Here is a 14,099-nt window from a genome sequence, read left to right as displayed (position 1 = left end):
ATTCTCCACTCACGCAGTGGCTCACTACTCACCATGGAGGTTGCCACAACAGCTTCTAGCATCGCACTCAACAAGCCCATGCTGGCATTGCCCTCTTCGTCTCGAACCGCAACCCCTATCAGAGCCATGAACTCCTCCACCTCCTCCGTCAGGACCTCTCTCTCCTCCAACTTCGTCGCTCCTTACACTGGAATCAACAGCGCCTATAGCCTCTTCTCCGGCCACAAGCTCCGACTCTCCTCCCTCAATCCGGGGTCGTTTCGCGGCTCCAACTCCAAACGAGGCGTCGTTACCATGGTACGGCTTTTTATACTTTTCTCTACCACGTTTCGCATTCGCGTTTCAGATGCTGGTTTCGATTTGGATAAGAGATTCGCGACTTGACCTGAATGCTGTAATAGTTCAGAATCTGATTTGGCGTGAACACTTACAGTTTTTCTGTGCGTACTGTGATAATTTTGAGTGTTAATTTATTAGTTTCGATGTTTAATTTGTCACTAAGCACGAGTATGAGGTCGTATGGTTTATAGGTTTCGTTTTGCTAGAATAAAAAAAGGTTGCAGTATGTAGAATTTATACAATTTGAACGTGACATTGTATAGAGATGTTGAATTTGACTTTGACGTTGATTGAAGAAGAGGTGAGTAAGTTTTGGTGATGGCTATGGTCGTTTTAGAACAGAGTTTGCAGGTAACAGATCAGGGATTTGAAATGTATCTATCATTGTATCTATTACACCCAACAAAACGAAGTTGTTAGCAGAGAAGACACTATCAAAAATAGCCTTCTCTCGGAAGCAGAACTAGAAAATATTTATTTAGGTAGCCAACCATATTAGGGAAGAAATAGGATGGATGGAAATTGGGAGGGTGAATGGAAATAGAGTGGCAATTAAATGTGTTTAGTTTAAGAGAAATTGGGAAGAAATAGATAAGAGACAAATAGGTGAGAAATGGAGTGAAAATAGCTAGTGGATCTCACACTTTATTTCACACCTAAGTCTTTCATCTCCACCCTATTTCTTCTTCTCCAAACAAACTGACAAAAGGTAGCCAACCATTTTTTTAACCACATGTTCTATTTCATTTTTGAAACCAAACATCAAATAGGAGTCATGTTATGTTCTGCCTTGTTCTAGCATATTTACAAAATGCCACCTTAATCCCTAAAGCAACAGAGAGGCTCATAAAAAGTGCTGCACACCTTACCACCGAAAAATGTTAACATTATAAAAAATAAAACAGTAAAATATTTGACCTTTTTCCATTGAATTTCTATATAAATAAACTATTCATTCTGCAAGCACAATGTTAATAGTACAAGTCAAAGATTATAATGTTCAATTTACAAAAATGAAATATCCTAAACTACTTGTTGGCTTGATGGTAAGAATCCCAAAGATTGACAACTAGTAATTATTTTAACATCCTGCTTACATTACCCCCATTTATCATAGTGGATAGCAAGTTAGATGGATGGGCTAATAGAGATTTTTTTCTACTAATGCTAATAAGATGATAGAGGCATGCATTGCCTGAACTAGAAAAGGCACTCCTAAGGTGCCAAGAGGCACTGATCTATCTGGCAACTTGCCTTGCATGCTGTTTTTAGGCTTCTTTGCCACTTTGTCTTTATACCTGTCTTCTTGATAGGGGATAGGATTTTTATTGATGGATTCTCTTTGGTAGTCAGTGGACAGTTTGTTCAGAGTCTTTTTGGTAGGTATGTGGAGAGGGCAGGGAGTTTTTTTTATTTTTTTTATTTGTCTTTGTTTGATGCTATGGCTATGATAGAGCTCATGTCATTGTTCTTTTTTGTTTTCTTCTAATTTTCTGTTAGTTTTTCTTTTGTTGAAAAGAGACTGATGTAGTGATGTACGTAAATCTATGTTGTATTATGAGTTGTATGTGGTCATTGCTATGCGGTGTCTTGAACTAACATTCTGTAACTTGCATGGTTCCTTAAGGTGTAAAGTTCTTTGTGCATGCATATTAAGTGAATAAGTGGTATAACTTGTAATGTACAATATTTGAGGAGTGAAAGCAACACACTTTTTCAAACACGCTTTAGTATTGGTTAAAATTTATTGATGACTACAAAATTAGGAGAGAGATTCATTAAATGTGAAGTGAGACCCACCAAAATTTGTAATTTTTAAATAATAGAGTGTTAAAAACAGTGTTACTAGAATTTCTCACAATATTTTATGACACATTGAAGCACTATATATGCTATCAATACTATTTATGCAGGTTTGTTGTTCTTTTTTTGTCTTTGGATAGGTTATTCCTTTTCAAAGAGGAAGTGCATGGGAGCAACCTCCACCGGACTTAGCTTCTTACTTGTACAAAAATCGAATTGTTTATTTGGGCATGTCTCTTGTTCCATCTGTCACTGAGTTGATACTAGCTGAATTTCTTTACCTTCAATATGAAGATGATGATAAGCCTATTTACCTATACATAAACTCCACTGGGACAACTAAGGTAAGTAATGTTTCTTTATGTATTCAGCCTAGGATATTCGTCTTCTCCATGAGAAATACATTCTCATAGCTTGATGTGCGTTGATTTATTTAATTTTAAAGCATTTGCCTTATTACTGAAGTGCATATAGCAGGAATCACTTGATGTAGAATGACATGTTGTAAGAGGGAATAGAATAGGGGACTAGGGAGTGTGTGCATTAGAGGAGTGATAGTGAAGTAGATGTGACAGATCAAATTATGCAACTTCATTAGAAATATAATTGGTTTTGTAGTGTAAATGCATTTATTTTTCAGTAATTAATAAGTATATTATTCGCTAGTGCAGTGCACCTCAATAAAAATTATGCTTTTTGGGGTTTCCTTTTTCAAGTTGTCCTAATGAGCTAACAAATTGCAAGACTTGCTTAATTGTTAAGTATGATTATTAATCTGAAATGCATATCAATGTAAATTTTGACAAGCACAATATTGGTGGCAGTTGCTTTTAATTGTGATGCACAGTAAACATATATACTATCAATTATGGTGAATAGAGGTGTTGATGAGTGCACTAGTCCATGCTCTCACTAGATTGTAGTGCACAGAAAGTGCAGCTCTTGAGCTAAGTCCAAACTAGCCTAAGGTACTACCAGGTTGCAAGCATTCGGCAGGTGGTGGGGGGTTCTAGGTTGGGTTAAGTCTAGGCCCGATCCTTTGAGGATGAAGCATATCTAAAGCCTATAAATCTACCAAGCCTCACTTTTTATATACACCATGGCTATGGAGCTTTTATGATAGCCAAAAGTGTTGGAGCCATGATTTAAGTAAAGGGGACCAATATTTAATAGCTAATAATATGCTGAAATTTTCATCTTGATACATGCATGTACTTGAAAATAGAGAAAGAGAGGAAAGATTGAATTGTTTCTGTTGACTGAAATGTAGAAAATTGATACAGATATATAGATCCTAATGAGGCTATCCTAATTAAGGAAATAAGGAAACAAATCACAAATTAAAACTGTACACAATCAATCCCCTAATTACAGTAATTACAATCACAATACTACTTAATTACAGATCATAACTAATCTTATCATATAGGGCCATGCCAAGTTGCAAACACTTGCCAATCTAGGTTTTTTAGAAACTAAAGAATAATAAGGATGAGTTTTGAAATTACAAGTCTACAAGAAATTATTACTAATCATAACATTTTTTGGGTTTAGTTTAATGTTTTTATGGAGATGCAATGATGCTAATGCTAAACCTCTGCCTAAGACATATATATTAATATTAGCATAGATAATTTAATAATTATTTTAAATAGCCTAGCTGAATGAAATTAATAAAATCAATAAAAGTTACTATATTTCTTTTTTGTATCAAAATGTAGAAGTTGTATTATGAGCAGATAGCTACCCAGTTTTATGAGAATATCATATACAGCAATAACAACAGCAAGAATCCAGCCTTATCCTACTAGGAGGTGGCTACATGAATCAATCTGAACTGTTGGGCTATAGTGTGACTACTATTGAACTGCAAATAATTTTCATAAGATTCTTTATTGGTGCTACAATCTCCATGAAAATATTCATTTGTTTAATAGAATTTTGTTTCCTTCTTTCAGGGAGGTGAGAAGTTGGGTTATGAGACTGAGGCCTTTGCAATTTATGACGTGATGAGGTTATTATCACTATGCTTTCTGTGATCATGTCATTTATTTTCTTTATCTCACTTATGTTGGGCTCCTCGACTATATACTACATAGCTATTAAATGGAAAAAAACTTTAACTATTGTCTTTATTTTCTCTGCTGCACCTTGCATTGCATGTTTTAGGTTGTAAGGTGGAGAAGTCCTTTTGTTGGCAGTGCTTACATAGGCACTGTGTTCAGATTTTAATAATTAGGAACCCAAGAGTCCCTCTGTGGGGTGACAATTTGTGTGGTTGTCATACCTATAATATGTATCCTTACCCAGGTATTTTTCAATTAAAAGTGATTATCTAGCTGGTGTTGACTTTTGTTAGGTACTGTACCTTTGATGATCTCTAAATTGTATCAAGGTTTTCAACTGACTGTCAGATTTCTAAATTAACTCTTTCTAAAGCTGTTGTTTTCATTGAGTGTTTCATGATTGATGGAGCTAATATATTCAGCTTATGTATATAACTGACCCCGTTTAGAAGTTGTTGTGTGTTTCCCTTTTTCTGTTATATACTCTGTCTATGATGTCACTTAATGCTGATCTGTATTTGTCAACAATTTTCCTAAGTTTGGCTATACTGGATTAATATTTCTGCCGTTGGATGCTAACAACATGATGCTAATATCTAATAGATTTTAAATGGACATGATGCCAAATGTTTATATGTATGATGGAACAACTAGGTTTACTTTTCCTGTACTATCCTACCCCCAAATAGGATTCTATAGCTTTTTCCCAACTTGAAGAATTCCCCATAGAAAGTTTGTGTTTGTAAATCTAGTCAAGTTGTTCTGATACAGGTATGTCAAGCCTCCTATTTTTACTCTTTGTGTTGGTAATGCTTGGGGAGAAGCAGCATTGCTTTTGGCTGCTGGTGCAAAGGGTAACCGTTCTGCTTTGCCATCATCAACAATAATGATAAGACAGGTTTGTTCTCAATCATTTCTTACTCTTACAAACTAAGGCTGTTTGGTTTGAGAAAACATTTCTTGTTTTCCTTTTCTGTTTTTACTTTGCTTCCCGTTCTCAAAAGTTCATATACAAAACTGTGAAAACAATAAAAACTTGTTTTCACTGTTTTCTATACTGACGTTTGAAAACAGTAAATAAACTGAAAATAAGATGGTAAGTGGCATTTTTCTTAGTAAAAGTGAAAATAAAAAACATTTTTTTAAAACCAAACACCCCTAACTATCCCAAAAAGCTTAAGTTATGAGCTAGCACATGAATGGTCGTTTCAGTTACTCTTAGTTTATTGTATGTCTTTTGGGGATCTTTTATCCAAGCTTCTTAACAGTATGCCTTCTCAATTTGCAGCCAATTGCAAGGTTTCAAGGTCAAGCAACAGATGTTAACCTTGCAAGAAGAGAAGTCAATAATGTGAAGACAGAATTGGTAAGTAAAGCTATGTGGACCAGTGCATCATTTTGTGTTTTTAGTCGTTTTAAAATATTGAAATGTCAGTTTGTTGTGCAGTAGCCAAACATTTGTTGGTTCCCGTCAACCGCAAAGCATGATATTATGAATTATGAATTATGTTGTATTTGGGCTTCACAAATAGACTTGTGCATGCTTTTTGGTTTACTATGAACTCCTAAGAATGTAGGTTTTACTAATTATCTTTAACAAAGGCTGATTGAAAGATTATTGTAACAGCTCACATGCACAATGTTTAAATTTTTTAAAGGTTAAATTGTATGCAAAGCATATGGAAAAAACACCTGAGCAGATTGAAGCTGATATTCAGCGTCCAAAGTATTTTAGCCCTAGCGAAGCTGTTGAGTATGGCATCATAGATAAGGTACTTTACATCATACATTTTCTTTTTGTCATTTGTTTGCCTTGAAAATTTAAGTAACTGTCTTGTTGCAGGTTATATACAATGATAGGGGCAGTGAAGATCGTGGAGTTGTTTCTGACCTTAAAAAGGCACGGCTTATTTGACAGTTGGAATTTAAATTGCCATTTTCTTGGAGTTCAGGTACATCTTGAGTCATTATTGTATTAAACGGTTGTTGCAACTTCAAAATTGATTTAATGTTATCTTAGAAGAGTATACGTCCCCCTTTTGGGTTGTTTGTGATGCTCAGAAATTAAATGCACATGAACATTGGTCAATTAAGCAATCACCTGTGGTTATAATTTTTTCCATTTACACTTGGCTTTTAGCTTTTGGTATTTGTCACTGTAAAGTGGGTAATTTTCAAGCCAAAAATTTGTATCCATTTTTTCATGATATTATGCATGGGTTAGATATATTATGGCGAATTCGTGTGATCTAATGATTGCACCAACCATGAGTTAGTGTTTCATGTTTGTGTGCCAAGGCCCTTTGTTTGAACCTTTTTGGGAATATGATACTATCAATAAGCTTGTTACTCTTAGTGATCTAAATAGTAAGCTTCTATTGACAGTGATATCCAATTATCCACAACTTCTGTTGTTTCTATTATGTTCTATTCCCCTACTAACTGCAAGCATAACCCGGTTCTCACTATTAAGGGAGTGAATGCATGTTTTCATGTCTATACGGCCTATGCAATTATTATCCCCACCTCCTACCCCCAAACTATGCAGAAATATATCAGAACGGATCAATATCTCTACAGTTAAGAAAATACCTGCTAAGGATCTAAAGCCATAAATAAGCTTTATTTTATAACAAAAATTAAAATAAAATATGAAACTTGAGATATAATATAATCTGTTGGATTTGAACTGCATGATGGTGCAGTTACTTTTGAACTTTAGAGAATCATAATCCCAGGAGAAGGTACAATTATGATCATGCTAAGGTTGCTGCTTGGGCTGTTTGGTATACTTGTGTATAACTTTCATTTGCATTACAAATAGCGATTAGAGTTAAGACTATGATTGAATTGGTGAATAGGCCCCCTTTGTATGATGTATTGGCCTCATTTAGTTTCATCTTGTTAGTTGGGTGCTTGCTTTACAACACGTGTTGAAGACAGATGTAAGGTATACACATGAATATGCTACTTGCACATTTGTGGTCCGTTAGTCTTGGCTGTGTATTTTTTTGCATTATCTAATTTAAGTGGCATGTCCCGTTGATGGAGTGTGTTATCAATATTGATGGCCATTATAGTGATTGTACTTTTTGCTTTTTAAAACAATACTCCCCATTTGTTTCCTTTTTCGGCATTGATTTTTCTTTTCCTTCTTTTTTTGAGGTGGGAGGGGTGAAAGTAAAGAGAGTAGTACTCTACTATTTAGCAAGAATGGTAAAATGTGTCCTGAGCTAAACATGTTAAGTGTTCCAATCAAAGGCTGTTTGTGCATGGTCTGATATATTTCGTCTGATGAAATGTTCCTGTCAACGGGAATTTGTGTGGATTTGGTATAGTTCTTGTGGATTCCTTATTCTCTTGCAATAAGTTGCTTTATATTCTTAATAAATTCTTTGTTTATAATAGAAGTAGATCAGTTAAAATGGAAGATCAGCAGCCAAATTGTACAACCATGCCAAGCATAGCGGACATTGGAGTCTCATTGTTAATACCGTAGACTATATTTCCCTCCCCCTACAGTAGGCTAAAGGATCTACCATTTACTTGTTTTCTAATACTTTGTACACATGATTGGTTTCTGGTTCATTCTAATTCAAAATGTTTTTTTGTCTGTATTAGTAGAAGGAAACTCAAATACCATCAATGACAATGTTTAGCAAATTTGAAAAACAGTATCACGAATTTTAAACAGTGAGCAATTTTTGATATATGTGGGAAGATGTGGGCGTAGCTTTTAAAGATGTATTTTTATTTCAGTCGGTATATTAATTTTAATTTAATTTAAGAAATAATTTACTCAAATTAGCTAATAGAATAATGTATTAGAATGCACACATTGATATTGGTCGAGTCTAGGCTAATCATTCGTTTAATTTAGTACTCGTACGAACTAAAAACACATTTATTGAATAATTGTTAGTATCTTTGGTCAAAATATGACATTTTTTATCAAAAGAATTTACAAATTGAAAACAAGGGAATTAGAAAATTTAATGGCGATATAAACACTTAATGCTTCTTGCATCCCTCTTTCACGTCACCTCGCTAACTTGATGGTAAGATCAAGGAATAAATATGTAAAAGTTTAGACGTTTTTTTTTTTATTTAAATTATTTACTATAGAACAAAGATCTACTCTAATTTTGGTTCAACTAGATAAGATTACTATGGTAACATTTACAGAAAATCATTATAAGCAACAATTTTCTATCTCTAAATATTTAATACAAGACTTGAATTTTAGATCACTAATTAAATTAAAACATCATGATGCTAGTTAATCCACATGCTTAATGAAAGATGTGGTTTGTTTTGATTGACTGGTCAAAATTATATAAATACAAATGTTTTTTTTAATTAAAAATGCTTTTATTAATCATGCATAGCATGGGACCAATGATCTAGAAGTATATAAATATTACTACTTATTTATTTAACTCCTATGAATATCACGTATTTCTTATTTTATTCTTCATTTTTGAAATTTCGTGGGTACTTTTTTTGAATCGTGGGGGTACTTAACAAAAATGAGTGTAACAAAAAAAGTTCAATAATTCAAAGCACTATATTGTAAGACAATTGCGTGTTCAGCATCCTCTTTCTTGACAGCTTCGTGTAATGAGGAAGGAGCCACCACATGGATGGCTGGACTTAAGAAGCACCTACTCCAATAGATTTCAATTTTTTGGTGATTGGATGCCTCCTTCACAATGGATGACTTACACTTGCCCTCGTATGCAATAGTCCCGCATGGCATAAATAGAAACAAATATTACACATTTAATGTTTGTTTGTTTGGTGGTACAAAAGAAGTGAGGGATGAAAAGAATTAAGAGAAAGAGTATGGTGTTATTTGTTTATTGTTTTCAAAAATATTTTCTATTTTTTAAAATATGTTTTTGAGCACATTTGAAAATATTGTTTGTCTCCTTAGCTTTAGAAGTTTATCTCATAAGCACTTGAAAAAAAAATTAGAAAAGGAGAATATGAAAACGTCATCTCCTTGATATTTATGTTTTTTTAAATAATTTATACAATTTAATAAATTTTGGATGACAAAATGATTGCTAAATAAAGCAGAATTGTTTTAAAAAAGAATTTTAGAAACAAAAGAAAAGTGACAAAGGAGTCAAATAGGCCTATGTTCTTTGTTTGGTTGGAGGAAAAGAAAGAAGACAAACGAATGAAGTTTAGAAAGAAATCTATTTTCTTCGAGATGTGGAAATCTGGGAAGAGGGGGGACAGGGTTATTTTTAAAGTTAAAATTCGTAATATTTATGTTAATAATTTAGTTTTGGTAGACTAAATTTTATATAAACAAAAATAAACCTAACATTAATATTTTATTTTATTAATATTCACACACACATATATATATATATATATATATATTAATTAGGTTTAATAATTATATATTAACAGTAAAAACACTTTTACACTTTGGTAAAATCATACTTATTTGTTAACAATGTAATTATTATAAAAATTAATAAATTTATCTTATATAATGTGTTATAATTGAATAATAATGTAAAATTTTTATCATCAAACATTTTATACTTGCACTTTATAATTTTTTTTCTAATATGTTTTTTTAATTACAATGCAAATTACTATGCTAGAAGATCAATCAAATCCGTTGTAATTTAACTTCACAAGGGAGAGAGGGCCAACTCAGATTTACACTACTACTCGAGGGGATGCCTTTTGCAAGTTATCGTTCTACTTGGCAACCATAAAATCGCTAATAACTTGGCGGCAGGCACAAATGAAGGAACCTATTATTATTATTATTAGTAGCAGTATCACTATTATCACTTTTTATACAATTTAAAATTATTTCCTTTGACCTGAGTAATTAAATTACAATTTGTCGATTTCATAGCGTGCCAAATAATGAATCTGTGGGTGCGTTACCACCAACGTGGCTGCTAGAGATTTAAGTGCGTGTGGAATCTTGAACAATAATCACTCTAGTTGTTTATACGTTTCTTCATCTATTTATTTATATGATCAATATTAAAACTAATTTTATTGTTTGATGTCTGTTAAAGTCTCTTAAGTATATTGTCATCATTAAATCTCACAATTTTTACTTTTGTACTAGTTAAACGAGGAAAAATGAACTCCGTCGTGAAATTCAGAATCAGTGAACTGTTCTAAAAACGAACCATTGACAATTAATACCATTAAACCACATGTTTAACAGGATAAACATTAAAACTATATAGTGTGTTAGTTCAAAGGTTATCAATATATCATATCACCAGTGATCTTCTTAATATATATCTATATTGGCTTATAAAAAAAAAATTGAAATATCAATCTGATCTCATATATCATTCAGACACAACTTAATGTTGTAGAGATGCGAACATAGCTGATAAATAAAAAAAATAAAGACGAAGATGGTTTTTCCTCTATGGATGTATGTGTTACAGGGAAAGAGAGAAATAAAAAAAAGACTTTTAAAAAATGATAAATAATAATAATAATGTAATTAAAATAAAAATTAAAGATATACAATAATTATGAGTTTTTACTTCCCTCTTTTTTATCATTTTTATTACATGTTATCATACTTTTCTTTTCTTTTAATTTTATTACTGAAAAAGATTCAACACAGATGATAAATAATTGTCTTCTTTAAACATGTTGACTAATTTGATTTCTCGATTGTATATATGAAAAAAAAATTGTTACAGGAGATAAAACCTACTTCAATCATTTTTAATCCTCAAGGAATTAATCTCATGGATTCTATGAGAATACCACCTTTAAGCAAAACAAAAATTACTTTTCTTTTCATTTCTCCGTCTCTTATTATTATTTCTCCATGGTGAGTATACACTCCCTTGGATATATATGAGAAAAATATTTTTTCAAATTAAATAAAAATAGTATTAATAAGTAGTATGTGTTTTGAAAACTAGTTCAGACTGGTTAGTCGAATCGAAAAATTGATGAACCGCCAAAACCAGTTTAGTGTCTGGTGGAAATAAACTAGAGTTGGTCTTGAAAAAAAATAGTCAAACGGTTAAAAATCAATAAAAAAAAACCTTTTCACTATATGTCAATGAACAATTTCTAATACGATATTGTTTTAATTTAATTTTTTTGACTGGAGCTGCAAGTGCAAGGACCTCCCTAGGATACTGTTCCGATAGAACCAAGTTAGGCATTTTAGCATTCTAATATTAATAATATGTAACAATAAATCAGTTCATAGGAAGGACCCTGGTGATTATTCAATATTGCTAGCTAGGATCTAAAATGTACACATCATTATCCCAATCCATAGTCCTCAAGAGGAGGAAAAAGTGGACTACCACCTGTACTATCTAGACCTTAGGCTATTACTATAAATATGACCCCATATTTTTGCTTCCTATCTCACAAAGCATTCTACTATCATTATTAGTCATTCCTGTTTCATATACTTCATTACATTGGTCACTAGTAATCACTTGCTGCATTTTCTTTCCTACTCTTCACCCTTGAGAATTTGTCATTCCGACATGGAACTTAGTTTTAAGCACCATTTTGGCCTTGCTTGTGTCTTACTACTTTTAGCTGCTCTGTGTAGCTCACAGGACTCTTTCACTGACTCGAGAGCAACATATTATGGTAGCCCTGATTGCTATGGGAATCCAAGTATGAGCCTTTTTCTAACTAACTATGGCATGTGCTAGTACATATAAATTGTTTGTGCCAAGCTGTCTGAATTTAGGATATACACCCTTGTTTGAATGTTTTAATAATGATCTTGATATTTTTTAACCAAAAGTAAATTTTAAATAATTTACTCTGTTGAATTGATGCATGCTACTTCCTGGGGATGCTTTTTACAAGTAAAAAATGTGCACTATATGGTAGTGTGACATTATGCTATCTTTTGGAACTATGCCCCATTATCTCAACATTAAATAATTGACAATATATTTAACATTTATAGTAGTATCTTTTTTTTTTTTACTATCTTTCACTTACTTTTTACTTTTTTACACACGATTTCAAGAATACTTCTAAGGTAGTTGTAAAAAAAAACATTATTATTTACACCATGACACAACAAATAAAATATGATCGTTCGTTCAATTCATATTAATTACTATGTTTCAGGGGGAGCTTGTGGCTTTGGCGAATATGGAAGAACTGTGAATGATGGAAGTGTGGCAGGAGTGTCTAGGCTATGGAGGAATGGAAGTGGCTGTGGTGCATGCTATCAAGTACTTTTCTTTCTCTTCTTAATAATCAATATTTCTACTAGTCCTTAGTAAAAGAAAAAGCTTCATCATCCTTGAAACAAAATACTTGTTTATTTGAAAAAAATTTGGCAAGTAATAAACGACGATGATGATTCAGGCAAGGTGCAAAATACCACAATATTGTGATGAGAATGGAGCATATGTGGTGGTAACAGACTATGGTGAGGGAGATAGAACAGATTTCATCATGAGCCCACGTGCCTTCTCGAGATTGGGAGGCAATGCAGATGCATCTGCAGAGTTGTTCAAATATGGTGTAGTGGATATTGAATACAGAAGGGTCCCCTGCAGTTACACTGGCTATAATGTTGTGTTTAAGGTCCATGAACACAGCAGAAACCCTGACTACTTTGCTGTCGTGGTTCTCTATGTAGATGGAACATACGATGTCACTGCTGTTGAGTTGTTTCAGGTATACTTGTATTTGGTTGGTTGCCCTTATATGCATGCAATTCTTAGCATAAAAATTTCTGAATTATTGGATTGAGTCATTGAAATATATATATATATATATATACACTTGGTCATGCAAATTGGCTTAAGTATGTGTTTTGGGGTGAGCGTTTGTGAAATTAATTTTGAATAAAACTGATGTTGGTTAAAATTGATTATGATGTGAAGTGATTTATTTATGTGATGTTTTAAATTTTGAAAAAAAGCTAGTAGTAAAACTTATCCTGTGTGAAAGCTTTTTAAAGTTATTTCCGAGTGCATAATTAGATATATAAATACTTACTTAAATTGAAAGAGGTCAACCCCTTATGAGTACCTCGAAGAATTAGTCTTCGGCTATTGGCGGAAGAATATCTGGGTTCAACAAAAAAAGTTAATTCAACTCGGTCAATTCTGGACCAAAATCAGTTTCTCAACGCGCGATCAAATATATAAAACATTTAACTAGTATTTTAACGTGATTTTTGATAATCAAATGTGAAGCTAAACATGCACTTAGAGATTGGTTCATTTTTACTTTTCTCCCAATGTATTACAAAATTTGATTCTTGAAATGTTCTGAACTATGCAGGAAGATTGCCAAGAATGGAAGCCAATGCGCAGGGCCTTTGGGGCAATGTTTGACTATAGCAGCCCACCAAGGGGTGAAATCTACTTGAGGTTCCAAGTGAGTGGCAGGGCAGGGCTTTATTGGGTGCAGTCCAAGAATGCTATTTCTAGTGATTGGAAGGCCGGAGCAACATATGACACCAATGTTCAGCTTAATTAGAAAGAAAAAAAAAAGCATTTTGAGATTACTGGAACGTATTAGAAATAGATAGGCACTAGTATTCGATTTGTTTCTGTTTAGTGTCACTCTTAAGAATGTGTGTACTAGGACTAAAATAATGGGGATTCATGTACTTTCCATCTTAGATTACATGAATTTGAATAAAATAAATGTGGTACCCTTTTCCTACATTGGTATAATAGTTGATGTAAATCCATTTGCACAAGGGTTGAGGATGGATCTTCAAAGGTTTTTTTTTTTTTTTTTTTTACTTGTATGAAAATTCAAAAAAATGGACTAGATAAGGAAAGAGAAAGTGACGAGTTTATGGAGGACTGAATGGAAGGGATTTAGTTTAAAGTATGAATGTGTTTGGATGGAGAATGATGGTTTAGAATG

General features: G+C 32.9%; 2 protein-coding genes across 6 annotated transcripts; both read left to right on the top strand.

Moving 5' to 3' along the window:
- On the top strand, positions 1-7,875 carry LOC100785827 (ATP-dependent Clp protease proteolytic subunit-related protein 4, chloroplastic-like). Of its 5 annotated transcripts, none has more exons than XR_005891285.1 (9): positions 5-297; positions 2,283-2,486; positions 4,101-4,156; positions 4,980-5,106; positions 5,497-5,574; positions 5,867-5,980; positions 6,052-6,160; positions 7,374-7,540; positions 7,620-7,825. XR_005891285.1 is itself a non-coding variant. In NM_001414721.1 (8 exons), the coding sequence occupies exons 1-7, from the start codon at positions 34-36 to the stop codon at positions 6,121-6,123; spliced, it is 915 nt and encodes a 304-aa protein (NP_001401650.1). In that variant the 5' UTR covers positions 1-33; the 3' UTR covers positions 6,124-6,160; positions 7,617-7,875. The 5 variants fall into 5 exon arrangements, 3 of the variants coding, with proteins under 3 accessions (NP_001401650.1, NP_001241125.1, XP_006579409.1); XR_414143.4 differs by having other exon boundaries at positions 7,617-7,825; NM_001414721.1 differs by lacking the exon at positions 7,374-7,540 and having other exon boundaries at positions 1-297; positions 7,617-7,875.
- A 3,680-nt stretch (positions 7,876-11,555) lies between these two features.
- LOC100783697 (expansin-like B1) lies at positions 11,556-13,887 on the top strand. The gene is made up of 4 exons (XM_003524118.4): positions 11,556-11,864; positions 12,333-12,439; positions 12,576-12,890; positions 13,503-13,887. Exons 1-4 carry the CDS (start codon positions 11,729-11,731, stop codon positions 13,698-13,700), a joined length of 756 nt encoding a protein of 251 aa, XP_003524166.1. The 5' UTR covers positions 11,556-11,728; the 3' UTR covers positions 13,701-13,887.
- Positions 13,888-14,099: the final 212 nt, after the last annotated feature.

This window comes from Glycine max, chromosome 5 (genome assembly GCF_000004515.6).
Source record: "Glycine max cultivar Williams 82 chromosome 5, Glycine_max_v4.0, whole genome shotgun sequence".
In the NCBI taxonomy this organism is placed as follows: domain Eukaryota; kingdom Viridiplantae; phylum Streptophyta; class Magnoliopsida; order Fabales; family Fabaceae; genus Glycine; species Glycine max.
This window is presented reverse-complemented; position numbering and strand designations above follow the sequence as displayed.